This window comes from Aythya ferina (assembly GCF_964211825.1).
Source record: "Aythya ferina genome assembly, chromosome: Z".
Taxonomy (NCBI): domain Eukaryota; kingdom Metazoa; phylum Chordata; class Aves; order Anseriformes; family Anatidae; genus Aythya; species Aythya ferina.
Genome location: NC_140299.1, coordinates 53,573,414 through 53,591,314, shown reverse-complemented (window position 1 = coordinate 53,591,314; position 17,901 = coordinate 53,573,414). Strand labels below are relative to the sequence as shown.

At 43.7% G+C, this 17,901-nt stretch overlaps 3 protein-coding genes across 10 annotated transcripts in view; 2 read left to right on the top strand and 1 right to left on the bottom strand.

Annotated features, from left to right (window-relative positions):
* Positions 1-268: 268 nt before the first annotated feature.
* Positions 269-6,001, top strand: LOC311426825 (purpurin). 3 transcript variants are annotated; one of them, XM_084503504.1, is made up of 6 exons: positions 269-423; positions 1,313-1,430; positions 2,741-2,877; positions 4,335-4,447; positions 4,712-4,924; positions 5,790-6,001. In XM_084503504.1, the coding sequence occupies exons 2-6, from the start codon at positions 1,314-1,316 to the stop codon at positions 5,798-5,800; spliced, it is 591 nt and encodes a 196-aa protein (XP_084359630.1). In that variant the 5' UTR covers positions 269-423; position 1,313; the 3' UTR covers positions 5,801-6,001. The 3 variants fall into 3 exon arrangements, with proteins under 3 accessions (XP_084359630.1, XP_084359628.1, XP_084359629.1); XM_084503502.1 differs by having other exon boundaries at positions 4,712-6,001; XM_084503503.1 differs by having other exon boundaries at positions 269-1,430; positions 4,712-6,001.
* A 5,061-nt stretch (positions 6,002-11,062) lies between these two features.
* Positions 11,063-17,901, bottom strand: part of IDUA (alpha-L-iduronidase) — a 47,546-nt gene continuing 40,707 nt past the window's right edge. For both annotated transcript variants that reach the window (XM_084503499.1, XM_084503500.1), the window contains 6 exons: positions 17,284-17,499; positions 16,561-16,682; positions 15,199-15,324; positions 14,511-14,587; positions 13,651-13,751; positions 11,063-11,452 (listed from right to left, as the gene is read on the bottom strand). In XM_084503499.1, coding sequence (XP_084359625.1) covers positions 11,352-11,452; positions 13,651-13,751; positions 14,511-14,587; positions 15,199-15,324; positions 16,561-16,682; positions 17,284-17,499 — 743 coding nt within the window. In that variant the 3' untranslated portion in view covers positions 11,063-11,351. The remainder of the gene's footprint in view (positions 11,453-13,650; positions 13,752-14,510; positions 14,588-15,198; positions 15,325-16,560; positions 16,683-17,283; positions 17,500-17,901) is intronic.
* Positions 11,339-17,901, top strand: part of SLC26A1 (solute carrier family 26 member 1) — a 40,223-nt gene continuing 33,660 nt past the window's right edge. For 3 of the 5 annotated variants that reach the window (XM_084503493.1, XM_084503494.1, XM_084503488.1), the window contains exons 1-2: positions 11,339-11,466; positions 11,817-11,912. The gene's annotated coding sequence lies outside the window, so the exon portion shown is untranslated. Of the gene's footprint in view, positions 11,467-11,816; positions 11,913-13,908; positions 13,989-17,901 lie in introns of all 5 variants that reach the window. The other 2 variants (XM_084503495.1, XM_084503491.1) reach the window with 1 other exon arrangement.

Here is a 17,901-nt window from a genome sequence, read left to right as displayed (position 1 = left end):
CATGAACACATGCCTCTGCAGATGGGCATGTATGGTCCATGAGTTTCCGATTAGTGCTCTGTGCTTATTCTCCCAACACGTGTAAGAAACAGAAAGACTTCAATGAGACAAAGGTGCGGTACAATCACATCAGCAAAGTTATTAGCTTTCTGGGCAGCTTTTTTCCATTATGTAAAAGCTGTGTTTGTATTAGTATAGCAGTCAGACCCACCAGTGTGAGGATTACAGCTGGTTTTTACATAATGGATTATCCAGATTAAGCGTTTTATTCAGGCACACGAGCAAAAATAACCAATTAGTGACTTTGCAGATTAATTATTTAAAGGCAGCTGGAGGGCAATTGACACAAAACTCTCCTGCTGACTGCAGCCCAAAGACTGGTGCAGAGTAGTCTCGGGGATCTCCAGCATCTCTACCTGACAGGTATGTCTCTCTTCAGCAGAGGTGGGCCAGATTAGCATCTCTTGTGGTAGCAAGGTGTAGCTTGTGTGGCAGCAGCTGGGAACAGAGTAGCTGCTTGGGTGGTTGGAAGTCTTGAGTTGGTAGCTCAGCTTGGATGTCGAAGACAAGATTCAGGTAACTGTGTTTTATTTTTTGCATCAGAAAAGGTACTCAGGGTCAAGTACTCTGCAAGAGTGTATATGCTCTTTCTTCCCAAAGGCTGGGAGAAAAAAATATGCTGGGGTAAGAATGAAAATAGAATACACTGGGATGTGAATACAACCATAGCCATCTGGTGGCTGTCCTGCAATGGCAGATTAAGCATCCAGAAACTGAGTATTATTTGTTATGTTTGTAGAGAAAATTGTGTAAGGTTAAATAATACTAAGATGTATTTTGCTACGAGAAGCTTGATGTAGTGACAAGAGCCGATCATAAACACAGCTTTGCTAGTTTCTCAGTGACATGGGCACTCACTATGAAACAGCATCCTTCCAACCTATCCTATGCTATGCCAGCACATCAAAACATTATTATTGTTCTCAATATAAAAAATCAACAAATTTCAAATTTCTTTCAATTCCTAACAACCTTACCCAGTGTCTGGCTTGATTCATAATATAAAAATGTCATAATCTGCTGTGCTACTACTGTCAAGCAAAATTTTATTGCAAAGTAATTGCTGCAAAAGCTCAGATTTGTCTGGAGTCAGGCTCCAGAATGACCAAGCTACTCAGGCAGAAGGTAGTACTCTACTCAGTGTGGAAGGAAACTAGTTGTAAAACGTGGAGAATGTATCTGTAGGCACAGCATTAACTATCCACATTTACTGCATGAAATAAAACTCTGGATGTTTGCTTTTGTCTTGCAGAATGAAATACGTGCAGTATGTTTTCCTGGCATCGATCCTCTCCACCATCGAATATAGCCTAGCTCAGACCTGCGCAGTGGAGTCTTTCGCTGTGAAGGACAATTTTGATCCAAAAAGGGTAATTTTGGTTACTTTGGTTACTTCATCCAGTACATAGAGTATATGTGAAGAAATTTCACTATATAAACTGGTTTTACAAATCATGGGTTATGTTAATCTAAAGGGGTTCCTCACCAAGAAGTTAACTTCTTTTGCATGCTGTATCTCAAACATTTCTTTTACAGTTTGCTCATCTTGCTACTGATTTACCTCCTGAGCACTGTGGTAAAACTGGCCTCACAGGTCAGGGATGTCACACTATTAGACATAATCTTCTGCTAGCTGAAATTCAGGAGAGATCTTGGTTTTGAGCAGTCACAGGGATGAAACAGTTTAGATCCCTATCAGAGACAAAGCCCAGACAGGTACCATGGGGGAGCTGCGTCCACTGCAGGCCATTCGTGGGAGTCGCAGCAAGCTGAAAATTTGGCTGGCTGGGTATCCTGTGCACAGGACTTTTGTTTTAAACACAACCACATCTGGAGAGGGTTTTTAAAAAATTCAGTTCTTCTGAGGGCTTTGTATTTAGGAATTACACATGCTATTCCAGACCTCAGCATGTAACTTGCCAAATTTTGGTACTTTTACTGAAGAGTCAAACTTAACACAGCTAATTTCTGCTTTCCCCAGTATTTCTACTCATAATATTAGCTCTTGAGGGCATTCATGCCTGTCACTGACCTATTTATATATTCTTTTCATTTTACTAGGTATTGCTTTTGTATTTTCAGGGAACCTTTTTTTTTTTTTTTTTTTTTTTTTTTCCCCTGGGAATTTTCTTCTTAATCTCATTTCATTCCCTCCCAGCTGCTAGTGTCCCCAGTACATCCTTTCCTCTTCATAGTGCATGTATTTTCTGCTTCACTGGGTAGACCCTTTGAACTGTCAGAGATCAGCTTTGGCCCCTGGCAGCCACCAGAGTGGCTCAAGTAGGATGTAGCTAATGTCCATGGCTGCATTTTAGTGTCATCGTTGGCATCTTCCATGGAAAAGTCAGGGTTTGAATGGGAACAGAGAACTGGCCCGGCTCACAGCAGGTGTTTCAGGGTGGGAGAAGCTTTCAGAGTTGGGTTGCTGTGACAGGCTTGTCTCAAGCGATAGAAGAAGTGGATACTGAAATGCAGAGCTGCTAGATCCGTTCCTTAGGGCACAGAGGCAAGGGTTTACCACACCACAGAGCAGGACCTGTATGGGACATACCTACCCAAACTCAGACTTTCTCCATAAGCCAGGCAATGGGTAGTTAAAAGGGCACAGTGTTTACAGAAATGCTTTTTTGCTAATCTTGCTGTTGTGGCTAATCCAGATAGTAATAACCTTCCACTTTAGTATGCAGGGAAATGGTATGCCCTGGCCAAGAAGGATCCAGAAGGCCTTTTCCTCCAGGACAACATCTCTGCTGAATACACCGTTGAGGAAGATGGCACAATGACAGCTTCTTCCAAGGGCCGAGTGAAGCTTTTTGGGTGAGCTTTCTTTACTTTCAGCTCTAGCAGCTGTCATGAGGTACGAGAGGTGGGGATAAGTGCACAACATGACTGGGTTATCTTTGTCAAAAAGGAACGCTCAGTCAACTTTTGAGGTTATACTTTTGAGTCTGGGCTGGTTCTCACCCTGCTTCTGGTCTGGGTCCATCACAAAACTACTGCGTAACTGCCAGTTGAATTATAAAGTAAAATCTTGAATACGGAGCAGTTAGGTAAGTAAATTGCATCTGAGCAAAGAGCTAGCAAATACTGCAGGTGGATAAGTGCACCACAGCTTTGATTTCACTGAGAGGCTCAGGGGATGGAAATGAGCAAGATTAAGCATTGCTCTTGCAGAGTTTTCAAAACAGTTTTGCATGGACTTCTGAGGAAAACACTCAGTTGACTCTTGAATACCTCTGCAATTCCTGAACAGACAGATGGAAGGAAGCTTAAGAGTTTCGTTTGTCAGTTATAGTTTCTATAAGGGATTACAGCATGCAAAGGGATTAAATAGCTTTCTGGGTATGGAAAAGACAATCTGGAGTCTCCAACAGGCTAGCGCTACTTCTGTTCTGCATTAACAACCAAAAACTGTCTAGCTGCATGAATAATAGGGGCATGAATAATATGTGGCTGCAAACCTTAGTTTTATTTTATGAGCACAGCACTCCAGGATATTTGAGGCAGGGAAACATATATTTGATATTGGGGTGGGACGATTCCTGAAAGGACTCTTCAGGGACCAGGTGGGATCTCAAGGCTGCCAGATATTTATTTTAAAGGCAGGGCAAAAAGGAAGTATGTCGCTTGTTAGACAGCAAATGAAGATCCTCCCATTGCTTCACAAACCCAGGTAACACTTGCCATACCATGCAGGGGTGATATTCCGAGCAAGTGCAAACAAGATTCATTAGAGGAAACAAAAAGACCGGCTCTTCAGGAAGGTACAGGGTCCTCATAGCCTGTGTGAAGGCTTTTGACTGGTTTGGACAGCAGAGAGGCTGCACTTGTTTCTGTGTATATACCAGGTACCCCTGTGCTGATAGAGGAGGATTGGGTAAGGAGGGATCCTCCACCGTGTTCCCTAAGGAGCCCCGAAGCAGATCAGCTCATTCTGCAAGCTGCTGCCAACAGGGAGTCAAAAGACATCCATCATCCTGCTCGGTGGCTGTCTGCTTGTGCAAAAACGGGTGGTTGGAAGCCTGCTGGGCTGCAGCAGGGTCCCAGTCTGGCCCCAGACACATCGTGGTGGCACTGCAGAGGGGAGGGGAGGCGGGAGCAAGACACTGGCACTGGTGGGATCAAACCCACGCTGCACTTCATGACAAGCAGTGACTTTGCATTAACAACATGCCTAGGCTGTTGTGCTGAGCCTGTCCTGCTGCTTGCCCAGTCCCCGGCGGGGTGCACCCCGCTGGTGGGTTTTGCCTTCATTCTCCCCGAACTCGTTGCAGGTTCTGGGTGATCTGTGCTGACATGGCCGCTCAGTACACCGTGCCGGACCCAACCACTCCAGCAAAAATGTACATGACATACCAGGGCCTGGCGAGCTACCTGTCCAGCGGCGGTGAGTGACCTCCTCCTGCCTCCTCCCTGGGCTGGCTTGCAGCTAATTGCTGCCTGCACCTGTGTGTTTCAGCACACGAGCAGGAAAAATATTTGAGCTCAGAGTGCACCCGGGCAAGAAACTTAAAGGGATTTAAAGGGGGTGGCTCTGGATATGTGGGGAGGCTGCCCCTGCCCTGTGACAAACTGAGGCCCCTCTGCTGGATGGCCCACACCACCTTTGGTCTGTTTTGCCCACGGTGACACACATTCTCTGGTGTTTCAGGGGACAACTACTGGGTGATTGACACCGACTATGACAACTACGCCATCACCTATGCCTGCCGCAGCCTGAAGGAGGATGGCTCCTGTGACGATGGCTACTCCCTGATCTTCTCCCGCAACCCCCGTGGCCTGCCCCCTGCCATCCAGCGCATTGTGCGCCAGAAGCAGGAGGAGATCTGCATGTCTGGCCAGTTCCAGCCTGTGCTTCAGTCAGGTACCTCGAGCTGCTCCGCACACGCACTGAAATGCCCTCACGGGCAGCTTGTAGGGGAGGTGACTGCGTCTGCTGTAAATGCAGCAGAACCGCAGCAGGCCAAGTTATGTTAATTTGACTTTTAACCTTGTATCTGCATCTAATAAGAAAATAGCTGCAAAAAGCCAAGCCTGTGGCAAGGAGAGAGCCTGTTCTGCAGCCTTAATTTCCCCCCCTGTAGGAATCCTGTGTGCTGATGCTGGCACACTACCAAAGGAAGATCAGCTCTTTGTTTTACTAACAAATAGGTTGGGGTGCAACAGCTGGACTTGGACATGTTTGGCTTGGCCACCCAAATAACAGCATCTTACTTCAGGTGTGCTGTCCAAATAGCAGAGATCAGGGGCTGTGAGCAGCAGTTCTGGTTCTGTCTGCTGGCGGTAGAAGTCAGCACTTGCTGCACGTACATGCAAACAAAGCATGCCTAGAGCCTATTTTGAGGACACTTTTTTTTTTTTTTTTTTTTTCTGGAGCTGTGGAAGCTCATCTTCTAGCTCATCTGCTGTTCCTGATGTGAGCAGATAAGTTTCCAGAGCTATGCTGGAGGCAGGAATGTCTCTACTCGTTGGCAGCTTAGCGCCCACACCATTTGCACTCACAAGGCCTTGCCTGGATAAACCCAAGCCACGCCAAAAATTCATGGCCATCTTGGATTGGCAAAGGCTGGGATGACAGGCACAGAATAACACAATTTATCCTAATCTTTTACTATAAATCAGCAGTACCCTAGGAATGTGGTAGCTAGTTTCACCTAAGACAAAAAGGACTTTACAGCACTTTGCGAATTTACGTACATGGACTGAAGTTTCCTTTTCTTTCTTTGCAGGGGCCTGCTAAAAGCACTCTTCTGATTCTATCCTTAAGCACAGAAACCAGACCCCTTGGTCTTGAAGTTGCCACTCAGCTAATTAAATAAATTCTAGTGTGTTTTTCCGAAAAACACATGAAAATATTGGGGATTTCGTAAACTCTGTGCAATAACAGTATTGGTGTCTGAATTTTCAAGTGGCATTTGTCAATAAATATTTTTTAAAGACCTGCCTGTGTAGCTGCTTTCTGTTGCATGCTGGTGGGGAGCAGGAGGAGCAGGGCTGGCCCCCTGGAAGGAGAGCCAGAAGCCAAGGGTGGCCCCAGTGCAGCCCGGGCAGTGTCCCTGCCCTGCACCATGCACACAGCAACACAGCAGCTGTGGGGTTCACCTCAGAAGCCCACCCAGTGCGTGAGGGCAGTGAGGCTCAGGGTAGGGCTTAGGGCAGCACTGAGGCATGCCCACAATGTGGCTCCAGCCAGAAGCAGGACTGGAGGATGGTTAGAGGCAGAGCTATCGGCAATGAGGCTCCCCAGGGGCCTGGGCCTGGGCTCAGCTGAGCTGAAGTGGGCTTGTGGCCCTTGGGCACAGGGTACCTGGGCGGAGGTCCCAAATGAGGGACCTTGTGGGTGCCCACAGGGCCATCACATACATCATACCTCTTCCAACAACATTTCCATCCAGATTGTGAAGAAATTCTCTTATCATCACCTCTGCAGTGAGACTGACAAGTAATCCTTGCTGCCTGGTAATGTCTTAGGGTTACTTGTGGTACACCTGAATACTCTTTGAGCACTTCTTATTAGACCCTGACTCTAGAACGCAATAAAACAAAATGTTCCTTTCAGCAGCGCCGGGCCATTGCTTTAAATGAGCAGCTACTAAATGGCATAAACTGTAATTTCCTGATCTAGTCTCCAGTACCTGAGAGGTACAGAACTGAAGTATGTAGCACTGGCAGGCTTTGTGGCTAAGAATTTAATAGGTAGAGGGAACCAAAAGAATAACATCTAGAGAGCTCCTTGTGGAAAAAGGGTAACCTGAGTCAGCATTTTTGACAAAGAGTTTCCACAACTTGTAGTACAATCAAATTTACTCTGAATATTTCCTATGAATAAAACTGACAGACCAGAACACACCTAACACCATGCTGAACCCTGCAGCTTGCCAGTGACACGAGGACAGAGGGAATACAAAACTGGGCAGCCCCAGCTCTTGAAGCCTTCTTAAGGTACAAGTTAAAATGTTTATATTGAATGAAGAGCTTCAGAGCACCACACCACTGAACAGCTTCTGAAACACGCAAGATCTTATCTGCAGCAACCAAGGACTATCCACTGTATCCGTTGGAAGCATATAAAACACTAACTAAAGACTTCCCCAAGGACAGATATGTTATCCTCAGGTTGCTGGGAGGTCTCTCAAGCTTGCTTTTCCCAGGCAGTACTCCTAAACTTGTCAGCTAGCAGAAAAACTATGGGATAGAGGTGTTCCTCACTCTTCGGGTATAGAATAGCTATCTTGAAGGGAAGCAAGATGTTGAACTACCACATAAAGCTAAGGACAGAAGCAGAGGAGCAGCACACAATGCAAAAGGAAAACCACACAGATTGAGACTATCAAGTGTCGAAAGAGTATTAGCCTGTTGTGCTGAACTAAGTGCAAGGTTGGTGAATCGATTGAGTGTTCACCACTTGCCCACCTCATCCCGTGAGGAAGTATTGGGGTTGAGTTCTGTGAACTCTGGACTTGTATCACAGCTGATTAGACAACACCAGCCCCTAGATGAAAGAGCCTGACCTTTGGCCAAGACATTCAGACCAAAACTACCAGTCCTAGGGGAGTGGGATTTTAATTGTCTGCAGTTATAGCAGCTGTTTGACCAAGGCAGATGGGAGTTACAGTAAGCCCAACCCAGATGCAGGACCAAGCACATCCTCAGTGTGCTAGGTATAGTCAGTCCATAAATTAGGCAGTGAAATCCCTCCTCTGTCACACGAGATTGTGCCTCCACAGATGCAGAAAGATAGTGGTGATTCTAGAAGTTGTAAGCATGCATATAGGTCCCAAGTCATACTTCCCATTCTGCACAGACTTTCTACTAACAAGAGAAAAGAAAAGGCTGTTTACGAATGAAAAGAGCTGTTGTTTTGTCCTCAGAAGGTCCTTTGGTGCTGGCAGAAAGGCTATGACTGTGCAACAGCAGGAGGGACACTGCAAGGATCTTGTCCTTCACATGCCAGTGCACCTCCTCCCAGCAAGGACACTGCAAGTCCTGAGATCTGATGCTAGGGTATCACGCTGTGTTAGACCAGTTTTCCTTTGGGCTTAAATAAGTGTCCCAAGCTGTGATAACTGAGGCACTCTGTGCATTTAACGTCCTACTTCAGCCTTGAAACTTTTTATAGCCACACTCCCTTCATGCTTCATTTCTACATAGGGCTGGAACTTGCACCCGTCAGGCTCTTACACCTTGAGAACCGAGGCTTTAATTCACATGATTAAGTGGTCGACATAAGAGTTCTGAGCAGTTTCCAGAACACAATGATCACATCCTGTTTTTACAGGATTCATGTCAAAGATTAAAAACTGGTCTTACTGTGTAGCACAAAACATGGTAACATGTCCAATATATACACAACAAAATATCCCTCTAAAAGTGTTTTCCCTTTGTATTCATTTTAACAAATAGTTGCAAAACAATGTCAAAAGCTTTTGTTTGTTGAAAAGCAGACAAACAATCTAATTTTGCAGTTGCAGTTTGTGTTTCTTGTATTGGTTGGTCAGCAAGAGACATACCTAAGTGCTCTGCAGTCTTGCCTTTGTTCTGGTTGTACAGAACCACCAAACACGTGTTACTTCCACTTACTGCTAGGCACATCCAACACTTCTAAAAGCTGAATGTGTGAGGGGGAGCTGATTGCTGCCCCAGTAAAGGAGAAGATGGCAGAGTTGAAGGATTAAGCAAACAATGTTGAAAGCTCCCTGAGACAGAATCAGTTGACCAATGGTTATAGAAAACTCAAGTTTCAAGTACTAGGTAGGATATTTTGTAGACCTTATATTACAAAAAAGACCAGAGAGGCCCAAATCTTCTATACGTTATTGGCTGGAAACAATCACCAGCTTAGAAATACCAAATTCTCTCTTCTGATGCAGATTTTTAGACTTGCTCATTGCTTAAAGTAGTAAATTCATATCAAAGAAGAAAATGTAAATAAATCATGCTGAATATTAAAATCATGTTTCTGAACAGTCAGTGCACTATTTTTGGTCAGCTCTGTTTTCCATGCACGTTTGCCATTGCCAGCAAAATACTTGAAAAAGCACTGTGGCATCCACCCTTTGGCTGATGCTTAACGTAGAAACCCTAGAAGCAGGAGCTATTGACAGATTTTCAAAGTGGCTGGACTGCATCCTAAGAGACTAGTTTTTATTTGCATCTAGAATATGCTTAGGTACGCCCTTGCAGATAAAATTTCTTCAAGTAGTGCATGGTCCTTGGTTTGAAAACTACTGCTATATTCTGCTAACCAGTGTGGGAAGACTGTGAAGCAGAAGACTACACAAGTATGACATCCTAACAGGGTTAACTGTCCTCGCAAGCTTCTGTATCCTCCCTGACTTCAGATGCACTTAAATCTCTTACAGACCAATACTTGATTATTTCTAAGGGTTGTTTTCTGTGTAGTTCCTCTTCATACTGGAAAAACAGTATGTCTTAACTGCTGCATTTATTTGGCTGTATTTCCTGATTTATCACTTAGATGTAGTTATAACAACTTTAAAAGAAATGTTTACTATCTTCATCTAGGTGGAATTTCTCACTAACTCTTTGAAACTGGGAAAGTTATCAGTTACGCTCTGATGTCCTCTTTCTGTGCTATACAAACCTTTACAGGTAAGGAGTTTGCAGATTAGTATGTGACAATCACGCCTTAGTAAAACTTCAATGAGGCAAGAAATATTTCATCTGATTTCTGAAACCAGGTGCATCTTTACGGCTAACTTTCAATATAAGCACATGATCAAGTAACTAGGAAGTAAGGAGATGTGAAGCTTCATCTGACACACACCAACTTTTTCTATATGTTTCTTTTCTGTGCTGTGTGAAGCCATTCAAAATAGTTTAGCTCTCTCCTACTGTGCAAACCTATTTTTTTTGTCTGTGACCTGAATGTTTCATCAAATATGCAGGCTTTGTTGTTATGCTGGTTAGGTGGCTGATGTCAGCAAAGAGAGCAGTAGGGGAGTTGTTTGTGTGACAAAGTTGCTCCTCTTATGGAAAACACTCCAGCTGTTTTCACTGGCATTATCCTTCCTTCTACAAGCATTTTAAAGGCACGGTTCAAACTGCGCCAGTTGTGAAGCAGGATGAATAAAAAAACATCCCTGCAACTTCAGGGAACTTTGCTGTTACATAAAGTGTTTGGCATTTGCAAGGACAGCCAGAGGTGTTCTGTAGCTCATCTGAGGCAGTGACACACTTGTGCACATGCTTCAAGAAACATAGAAACTCAAACTGTTCTTGATTAGTTTCCCAGCTGGTAGTAGTTAAATGCAAGCATGTGCTGGGGTGTAATATGAAAACACAAAGGGCACTAACTAGAATTTTAACTTTCCTGGCCATCCAAAGCCAAGCCTCAGCTCCCTTACAGTCTAAGCATGAAACTCCAGAAAAGAAGCATGTTGGGGAGAAATGTTGCCTGAAGGGCTATAGAAAGCTCGGCTAGGTGATAGCAAGAGAGATTTTGAGGGCTAGAGCCTTCACCATTAAAAGGCAGTGGCTGACAGGCTTGTACAACCACACAGGCCTCCACAGTGTGACTGAGTGACTTGGACAAAAGCACAGAGTGTAAGAGGCAATCTGGTTTGGAGACTAGAGCTTCTTGTGTCTCCTTCTGCTGGTGTGATGGGAATAGCTCTGGAATTCAAGTAACCGCCACAAATGCAAAAACAGCTGCATGGAAATCCCTCTGTGAGAGGGTGAAGAACCTCATACACCTGAAGACAGGGGAAGTGCTCTGAAATAATACACCGGACTATCTATGATTAACTGGTGGGGAAAAAGCGACCCTCCACTTCATGATTGGGATGTGGCTGTCTGGTTGCTTTGTGCCCTTCCATCAGTCTGTTATATCAAGGCAGCAAGGCAGCTGAAACAGGCAGTTCACTCTCAGACAAGTCCTCCTTGTGCCTTTGCTGCCATCCTCACTCATACAGCACAGTGATGATACAGCTCCTGCAGCAGTTTAAGGCTTAACAAATCTTAGATTGTCCTGGGCATTAGCTCAGTGAAAAATAGAGAATAACAAAAATTTATTTCCATAATTCCTAGTTAGAAAACCAAATCCCCATCCTATAATTGTTCAAGCTGGGTTGTCAGTTGTGACTGTCTGATAATGCTGACTTTGAAGAGTTAACGGGGGCAGTTGCTTCCAACTTGCATTCCCAACTTGCTTCATCAGGTCCTTTCAATACTCCCTCCTAAGCTTGGGAGGAGTTTACTTTTTCTGGGGAGTTGTCATCTGCAGGGAGCGTACACCGCTCGGTCAACAAACCAGGCACCACTCTTCAGAGTCACTTGAGAGCTTCAACATACTCCACAGGAACGGAGGACAGGCCAGCCTTCCCCCAGTAGTCAATGGCACGCACTCTGTAAAAGCCGGAGACTGAGCTTCCTGCAAATGAAAAGGTTAGAAATGGTCACTGTGAAAGGCTGACACCACTGGTGCTTGGAGGGTGTCTGTAAAATGTAGGTGTGTGGAATGGCGTGGAGAAGCAGTGAATTCAGTCCTGCACCCTACGTAAGTGTGTCTGTACCTGGCTAACTAAAAATGATTATAAATTCCTCAGGGCCAAACACTAGCCCCTTTTTTTTTTTCCTTTTCATTTGCACCATGTACCTCCTCGTCTTCTTATTTGGATTTGTGAGTAGTGGATTGCTTTCCCAGCATTTCCTTTGGAAGGAGGCTAGGACATATCTACTAATTTCCTTTTTTCCGACTCACTTGAATTCTGCCTATTATTCTGCCTTTGTGACAGGTTATATGCAGACAGGATCAACAAAGAAGCAGAACAAGAAGTATGCAGGCTGACTGAAAACCCTCTGCTCCGGTGGCAGGACGACTTACTCCAAAGGTATGTGAGTTGCTGTTCTGCAGCTCTCCTGGTTTTCATCCGTGATCCAGTTCGAAGAACACAGCCTTCACTAGCAGACACTTTAACTTCACAAACGATATAAATGTTTGTTGTTGTTTTTGTTTTTGTTTTTTTCCTAATCTATTTACTTGACTTTTAGGTGTGATTTAGTATTTTATGTTTTCTTTTTTTAAAGGAAAAAAAGAAGGCTAGGAATAATGAGTAAGAAATATGTACGTAGCAATAATGGTTGCAGAGATGGGGGACTTTTTCAAGAACTCCTTCTTTTTGATGTTTGAAACAAGCAAGTAAATCTGGTAGGTTTCCCAGATGGGCAGCACTAGATGATAATGAATTCTAATCTCAGAGATTTTCCTTGGCCATGATTTACAGTTCCTGGCTACTTGTGCAGCCTTTATGTTGCAATAATAGCTCTGAATTTTATTCTGTGCCCACTGCTAAAGCCTTTCTCAGGCTAAGATGCGCTTGTGTTTCTGGAAGAAGCTTCTCTGAATTGCAACTTATTAGTATCACTTTGAGGTAAGGTCTGTCAGTGTTTCACACAGCTCTGATTAGTGCTTATTAGTATTTCTTGTTTGGCAGAATCACATTAAAAATTAGACCACTTATGGTTAAAAAACCCAAACAAACAAATGAGATAACAACAAAGAAAACATTACAGCCTTCTTTCAGCCTTCTTCATCTGGGTACGTCTGCATTACATGTAGGCTGTACTTGAGGAGATACGACCACAGTCATGAGGAGTAGCTTTGCCTGCTGACAAAGATGAACCTTACTTCCCCTTAATGTGAAACCTCTAAAACTTAGGCAGCTAGTCAGGTCTAAAAAGAAAGCTCTAGGAAACAGCAAAGAGAGGATTCTCTCCTTGGTTAGGTGTTCAGACAGCTAAAACAAACTGTCCTACAGAAGGACCTCTTCTGTTTTTACAAACTGGGGGCTTCAGTGGCTTAAGCCTGTCAAACCGTAAACAGGTATAAGAACAGGAACAGATGACCAGGAGGAGTGCAGATGTGCAAGCTTCTGCTGCTGCAGCTCAGAGCATGATAAATGTATGACAGTCAACCCCTGCAAGAAAGGTGGATGTGATCTCATACTTGCTTGTGTGTTGCCAAGGCTGGTAGTTAAACACCTCAAACCTCAAGTGGTACTAAGCAAATGTTACCAAGGCTGCTTGCTCCTACCACCCTACACGAAGAGCACTGTACAAACTGTATTTGCCACACTCTCAGGCTAACTCATGACCAATATCCATGGGGCTGAGCCCAAACCTCAGCATTGTCTTGCTTTGAGTGAACTACCAAAAGTACAATGCCAGGATCAGCACAATGCCAAGCTCTGATCATGTGGAGCAATTTTTTTTGTTCTCATTTTTGCATGCCTCTACACCAGTAACAGCAGAGACAAAGGAGCTGCTTTGCCTCCCAGGGAGCTTGCAAAGGCCCTTGTCTGGGTGACTTTGGTTTCTGTGACAAGAATTTACTTGTAGCAATGTTTATAATAATGTCTTCATGACTATTTTTCAATAAATGCTTGTCCTTGAGAATACGGATTTCACAAAGAATGTGGTCCTAAAAGAAGGGACATGCTCTTATTTGTGATGGGAATGTATGTCACTAGCAAGTTATGTGTTTTCAGTAGTTACTAAGTGGAGTTTCACACATTTATCAGTGGAGTTATCAACATGAGAAATTATGTGGTATGTGTGTTTTGGCCTTACCTGGACTGTAGACCCAAAGAGTGAATATTGTGTCTTTGGCATTAATCCGCCGGTAGGCTTTTCCATCTGGTGAGAACTGCACTTCAAATGTCTTTATACATCTAGAAAAGAAAACCAGATGAGCTGGTAAACACAACTGACAGTGCAGTGAATTATCAAATCTTAATCTCAGAGACATAGTAACAAATGCCAAAAATAGGAAATATTCAGTTGACTCACTGCTATAAAATGCAGGATGGCATGAATTGTGTATTTTAGGAGGAATCACAGCTCCAACAGGCCACAGAAGAAAATCCAGCCTGACTTGCAATATGGGGTACTTGTGGCATCATAAACTGGTAAGCATTTTTCACTCCCAGACCAGAGGTTATCAAAGATGAAGTCTGACTTGAAAAGAAGCTCTATCAGTGCTTCATGAGGAACTCTGGGTGTATATTGGACCGCTTTGGATAGTTCAGCTACGGAAAGTTTCTATTCCAGTATAGCTTGCTGGAGCAAGGAACTGGAGGTTTTCTCTTCCAACCCATAGACTTATGGATAATTCTACCTAAGCACCTGTTAGTAAAACAGTTTTTGTCATGAATCTTCCTGTGTGCTATGCTGAAGGAAAGTCCCTCAAAAATGTCATTGGATGCTGGTGAGCAGCATGCAGATCCTCTTGCTCAGACAATAAATTTGTCAGAATTACTTCCTGTAAATACATGGGGGTTATACAGTTCATTTTGCCATGCAAATGTACTGTAGCATCTCTCAAGGAGCAAGTAGTCATTAATGAGTAAACTTGTTTCACTCTGAAGGACTGGTGGCAACTTAGTGAGTCATGTGTTGGTTATACCCATTGTATTTTAAAAGGCACTTACTTTGAATTTACACAACCATCGTCCCACAACACAACAACCTGTCCTTTTGTGAGAGGGATGAAACGAACACCAGTCACCTGTCCAAAGACAAATGCCCATATCAGAAAGCTGTACAAACCAATCAGTAAGGCTAGATGTTCTGTCCTCATCCTACCTTACTAAGATTTTCCTTTGATTCTTTCCATTGAGACTTGGATTAAAAAACAAAATTTCTAGCTCTACAGCTTTGTAGACTACAAGTCTCCAACCTCTAGACCTTGCAGAAGACCTTCAGAGGCTCTGTGCACCACTATGAGCATGGTTATCTTGGGACTGAACATGCAGATACAGATACCTAACCTAGGACAGGCATGAATTCACTTCATTTTTAGCTATGAATTATTAACTGGAGAGCTGTTGTCAAGCCTGGTAGCACATGACATAATTTTAAAGCAGAGACTGTATTGCCGCATTATTATTTTCCTACCATTGGTAAACGTGCTTTTATCTCAGTGATGGCTCCTATCACTTGCTGTGGAATGCTTTATCTTGAATTATGCCTCGGATAGCCTTCTTATCAAAGGAGAGAACTGTTTATTTACTAAGTGTACTGTGGTACTTTTAATAAATAATAGGCCCAAATGCTTAATGAGATTTGAAGACGGAAGCAGTTTCTAATTTGGCACGTCTGTTGGTAAAACTCACATACTTGATCAGGTACAGAACTGGGTCTTGCACAGATGTGGATGAGAAAGACTGAGGGAACGGGGAAGTCTTGCTTCAGCGTCAGGATGCCACCTTCAGGAAAAGTGAAGGGGCCTGTTGCCACAGGGTCCTGTGGATTCAAAGACAGGACTTGTGAATAATCTTCCATCATTACATTACAGAATGCAATATCTAACTGTTACATCAGTGTAAAATGACTGTGCGTTTACTTAGGGGCTGTAAAAAAATTCTGGTAGAGTTGTAAATATTTGCTGATACATGGTTTATAACCATCAAAGTTCTTCAACCTAGCAGACTCTTTTCTATTTTGGCTGTATTCCATCCCTTCACAAAACACACAGCTTACGTCCATCCCACAAAATACTAGGCCACAGTGCCCTTTAGCTGCAGTCTGCTGGTTTAAGTAACCTCTCAGGCATGCCTTTCAGGCTCTCAGGTCTTTACAAACTGCCCCACCTCTTTGCTGTAGATCTCCAGTGTGCACTGAAAGTTATTGCTAGCTGCAGCAGCCACTCAGATGAGGTTTCACAAGACGGCCAAAAGGATCTAAAGCCTTTTTGCTGTCTTGCCAAAGGAAGACCTGATGGCTCCTATAGGATCCCATAGGCCTAAGCAATAGAGGTTTATAGTGATTGGGAAGAGAAGACACAGTACTACTGTACACCAAAGTCAGAAGGCAATTACTGTCTGTGAGCACTGAGTTGGTAAAGGTGTTCGCCTTTATTTTAACCCATGGGTCCGAATGCTATGAGAGAACGAGCTAAAATTACCTGCCACTCACATATTCTCATACACAGTGAGTAATCTGGGCATGGCTTTTCTCAGTGAGGGGGGACACCTAAGAACTTATTCCTCAGTCCCCTCTGGGGTGAAATCGCAATTGGTGAGGACAAGGGGAAACTGCAGACCTCCCCAGGAGCCCCTGAGAGGCACAACGAGGAGAGGCCAAGCGTCTCCCGAACTAGCACTGGGTAGTTTCCACCTCAAGGGGCTGTTTGTTTTCTGTTATTATTGAGGGGTTTTCCTTTCAACTATCTGCTGAGGCAGTGTGACCCTCCTGTAATGCATGCAGGTCCATGGGACTTATTTGGGGCCACTAGCAGAGAAGACAGTGATCTACATTTGGTCGCTTGCATTAACATGAATGCAAAGCTACCAATTGTCTGTGAGATACACTTCTCTGCATGGCTGCAAGTCCATTTCCAAATGCATAGGAGAAACACATGACAGTGGACTAAGGAAAAACATTTGACTACCTGACCTGATGCCTTGTCTCTTTATCTGTAATTAACCAATTAACAACCACTTTGGCCATACAACACTTCAAGCAAATACACAGTCATACCTCAGCATCCCTGATTTGCTGGAACTGCTCTGGGGAGGGAAAGTCAGGGCTTCCTAGTTCCTTCCACTTCAGGTAGGGATTGGTTTGGTTGTTATCCAGGTAATACATCATATACACTGGCTCTTCAGGAACACAAATGAAAGAAAGTAAACCCTCCATTTGGATTTAAGTACCAACAAGGATAAATGTAGCAGAAGGTGTTGACATTGACATTCGCAAAAGTGATTTCAGCATTCTGGATCCTGGCTTCCAGTGGAAAGTCATGAGGTCAGGGCTAGCACTCTTACAAGGCTCTACAACCCAACCTATAGTTTCCAAGTTCAAATTTTAAGTTATTATTTCCACATCCAGAATTGAAGCCCATTTAATTTTGCAGAGGTGCTACATGCATTTGTTGGACAACTGCGTCAATTGTGTACTAGTGTGGTCATGTTGGCTACCTTGGAGTGATCTTGGTAAGGGAATTTTTTGCCTGGCATTACCCAGCTAAGACGAATAGCTTTCTGAAAAGGCAGCATTTGCAGCTGTTGTTAAAGACAGGGGCAAAGTAGAAAGAGCTTTTCCTACAAGAGCACCATAGAAAAAAATGGGAGTGCCCAAAAGATGAGTGAGAAAGTTAGCAAATGAAACTCTTGCCAGGAAAATAAACTCATCAGAAGTTTTTCAGCACATGTTCTGCCTTCATAATCAATTATGTGAACTGCCTACATGGTGTTTGCTTACCTCTAAGTTTGGGGAAGTGGGTGGCATTCACTGTGACAGTGCTGATATTGGATGAAGTCCTGTTATCTTCACTTGAATAAATCAGTAGGGTAGCTTGCCAACTGTCTGAGGGCTGCAGCTCACTTGGGGTGTGCACAGATGCCAGGACACCAACCGTGTCATTTTCAGTGCTTTTGCCTTCACTGCTCTTTACTTCTGCAAAGATCTGCTTTTCTCCTTTGAAAAAATGTGACAACTCTGTAAGCATAACTGCTAGTCTGTCCAACTTCTGATATAAAAAGGGTCAAAATATAAGGATATATAGGCTGAGTGCCTATAGCTTTTTTATCAGGTGTAGCATCAGTCAGGATTATGGGTGGATTTTATTACTGCAGAGCATGCACATATTACAGCAGGTCTTATGCTTAGCAGTTCAGCTAACAAAGTCTACATATGTAACAGTGAGTTAGGATCTTCCTTTAGTAGGCTGCATGTGTCTTACAGCTGTAGGGATTTATTAAAGTCATTTACAGCCTGAAATGATGGCACATGAGGAAGTACCAGTCAACTAAAAAGAGTGGTTGGCATGCAGAATTTGTAAACAAAGCAGTAGATTAAATCAAAGAGATGACAGGCTCT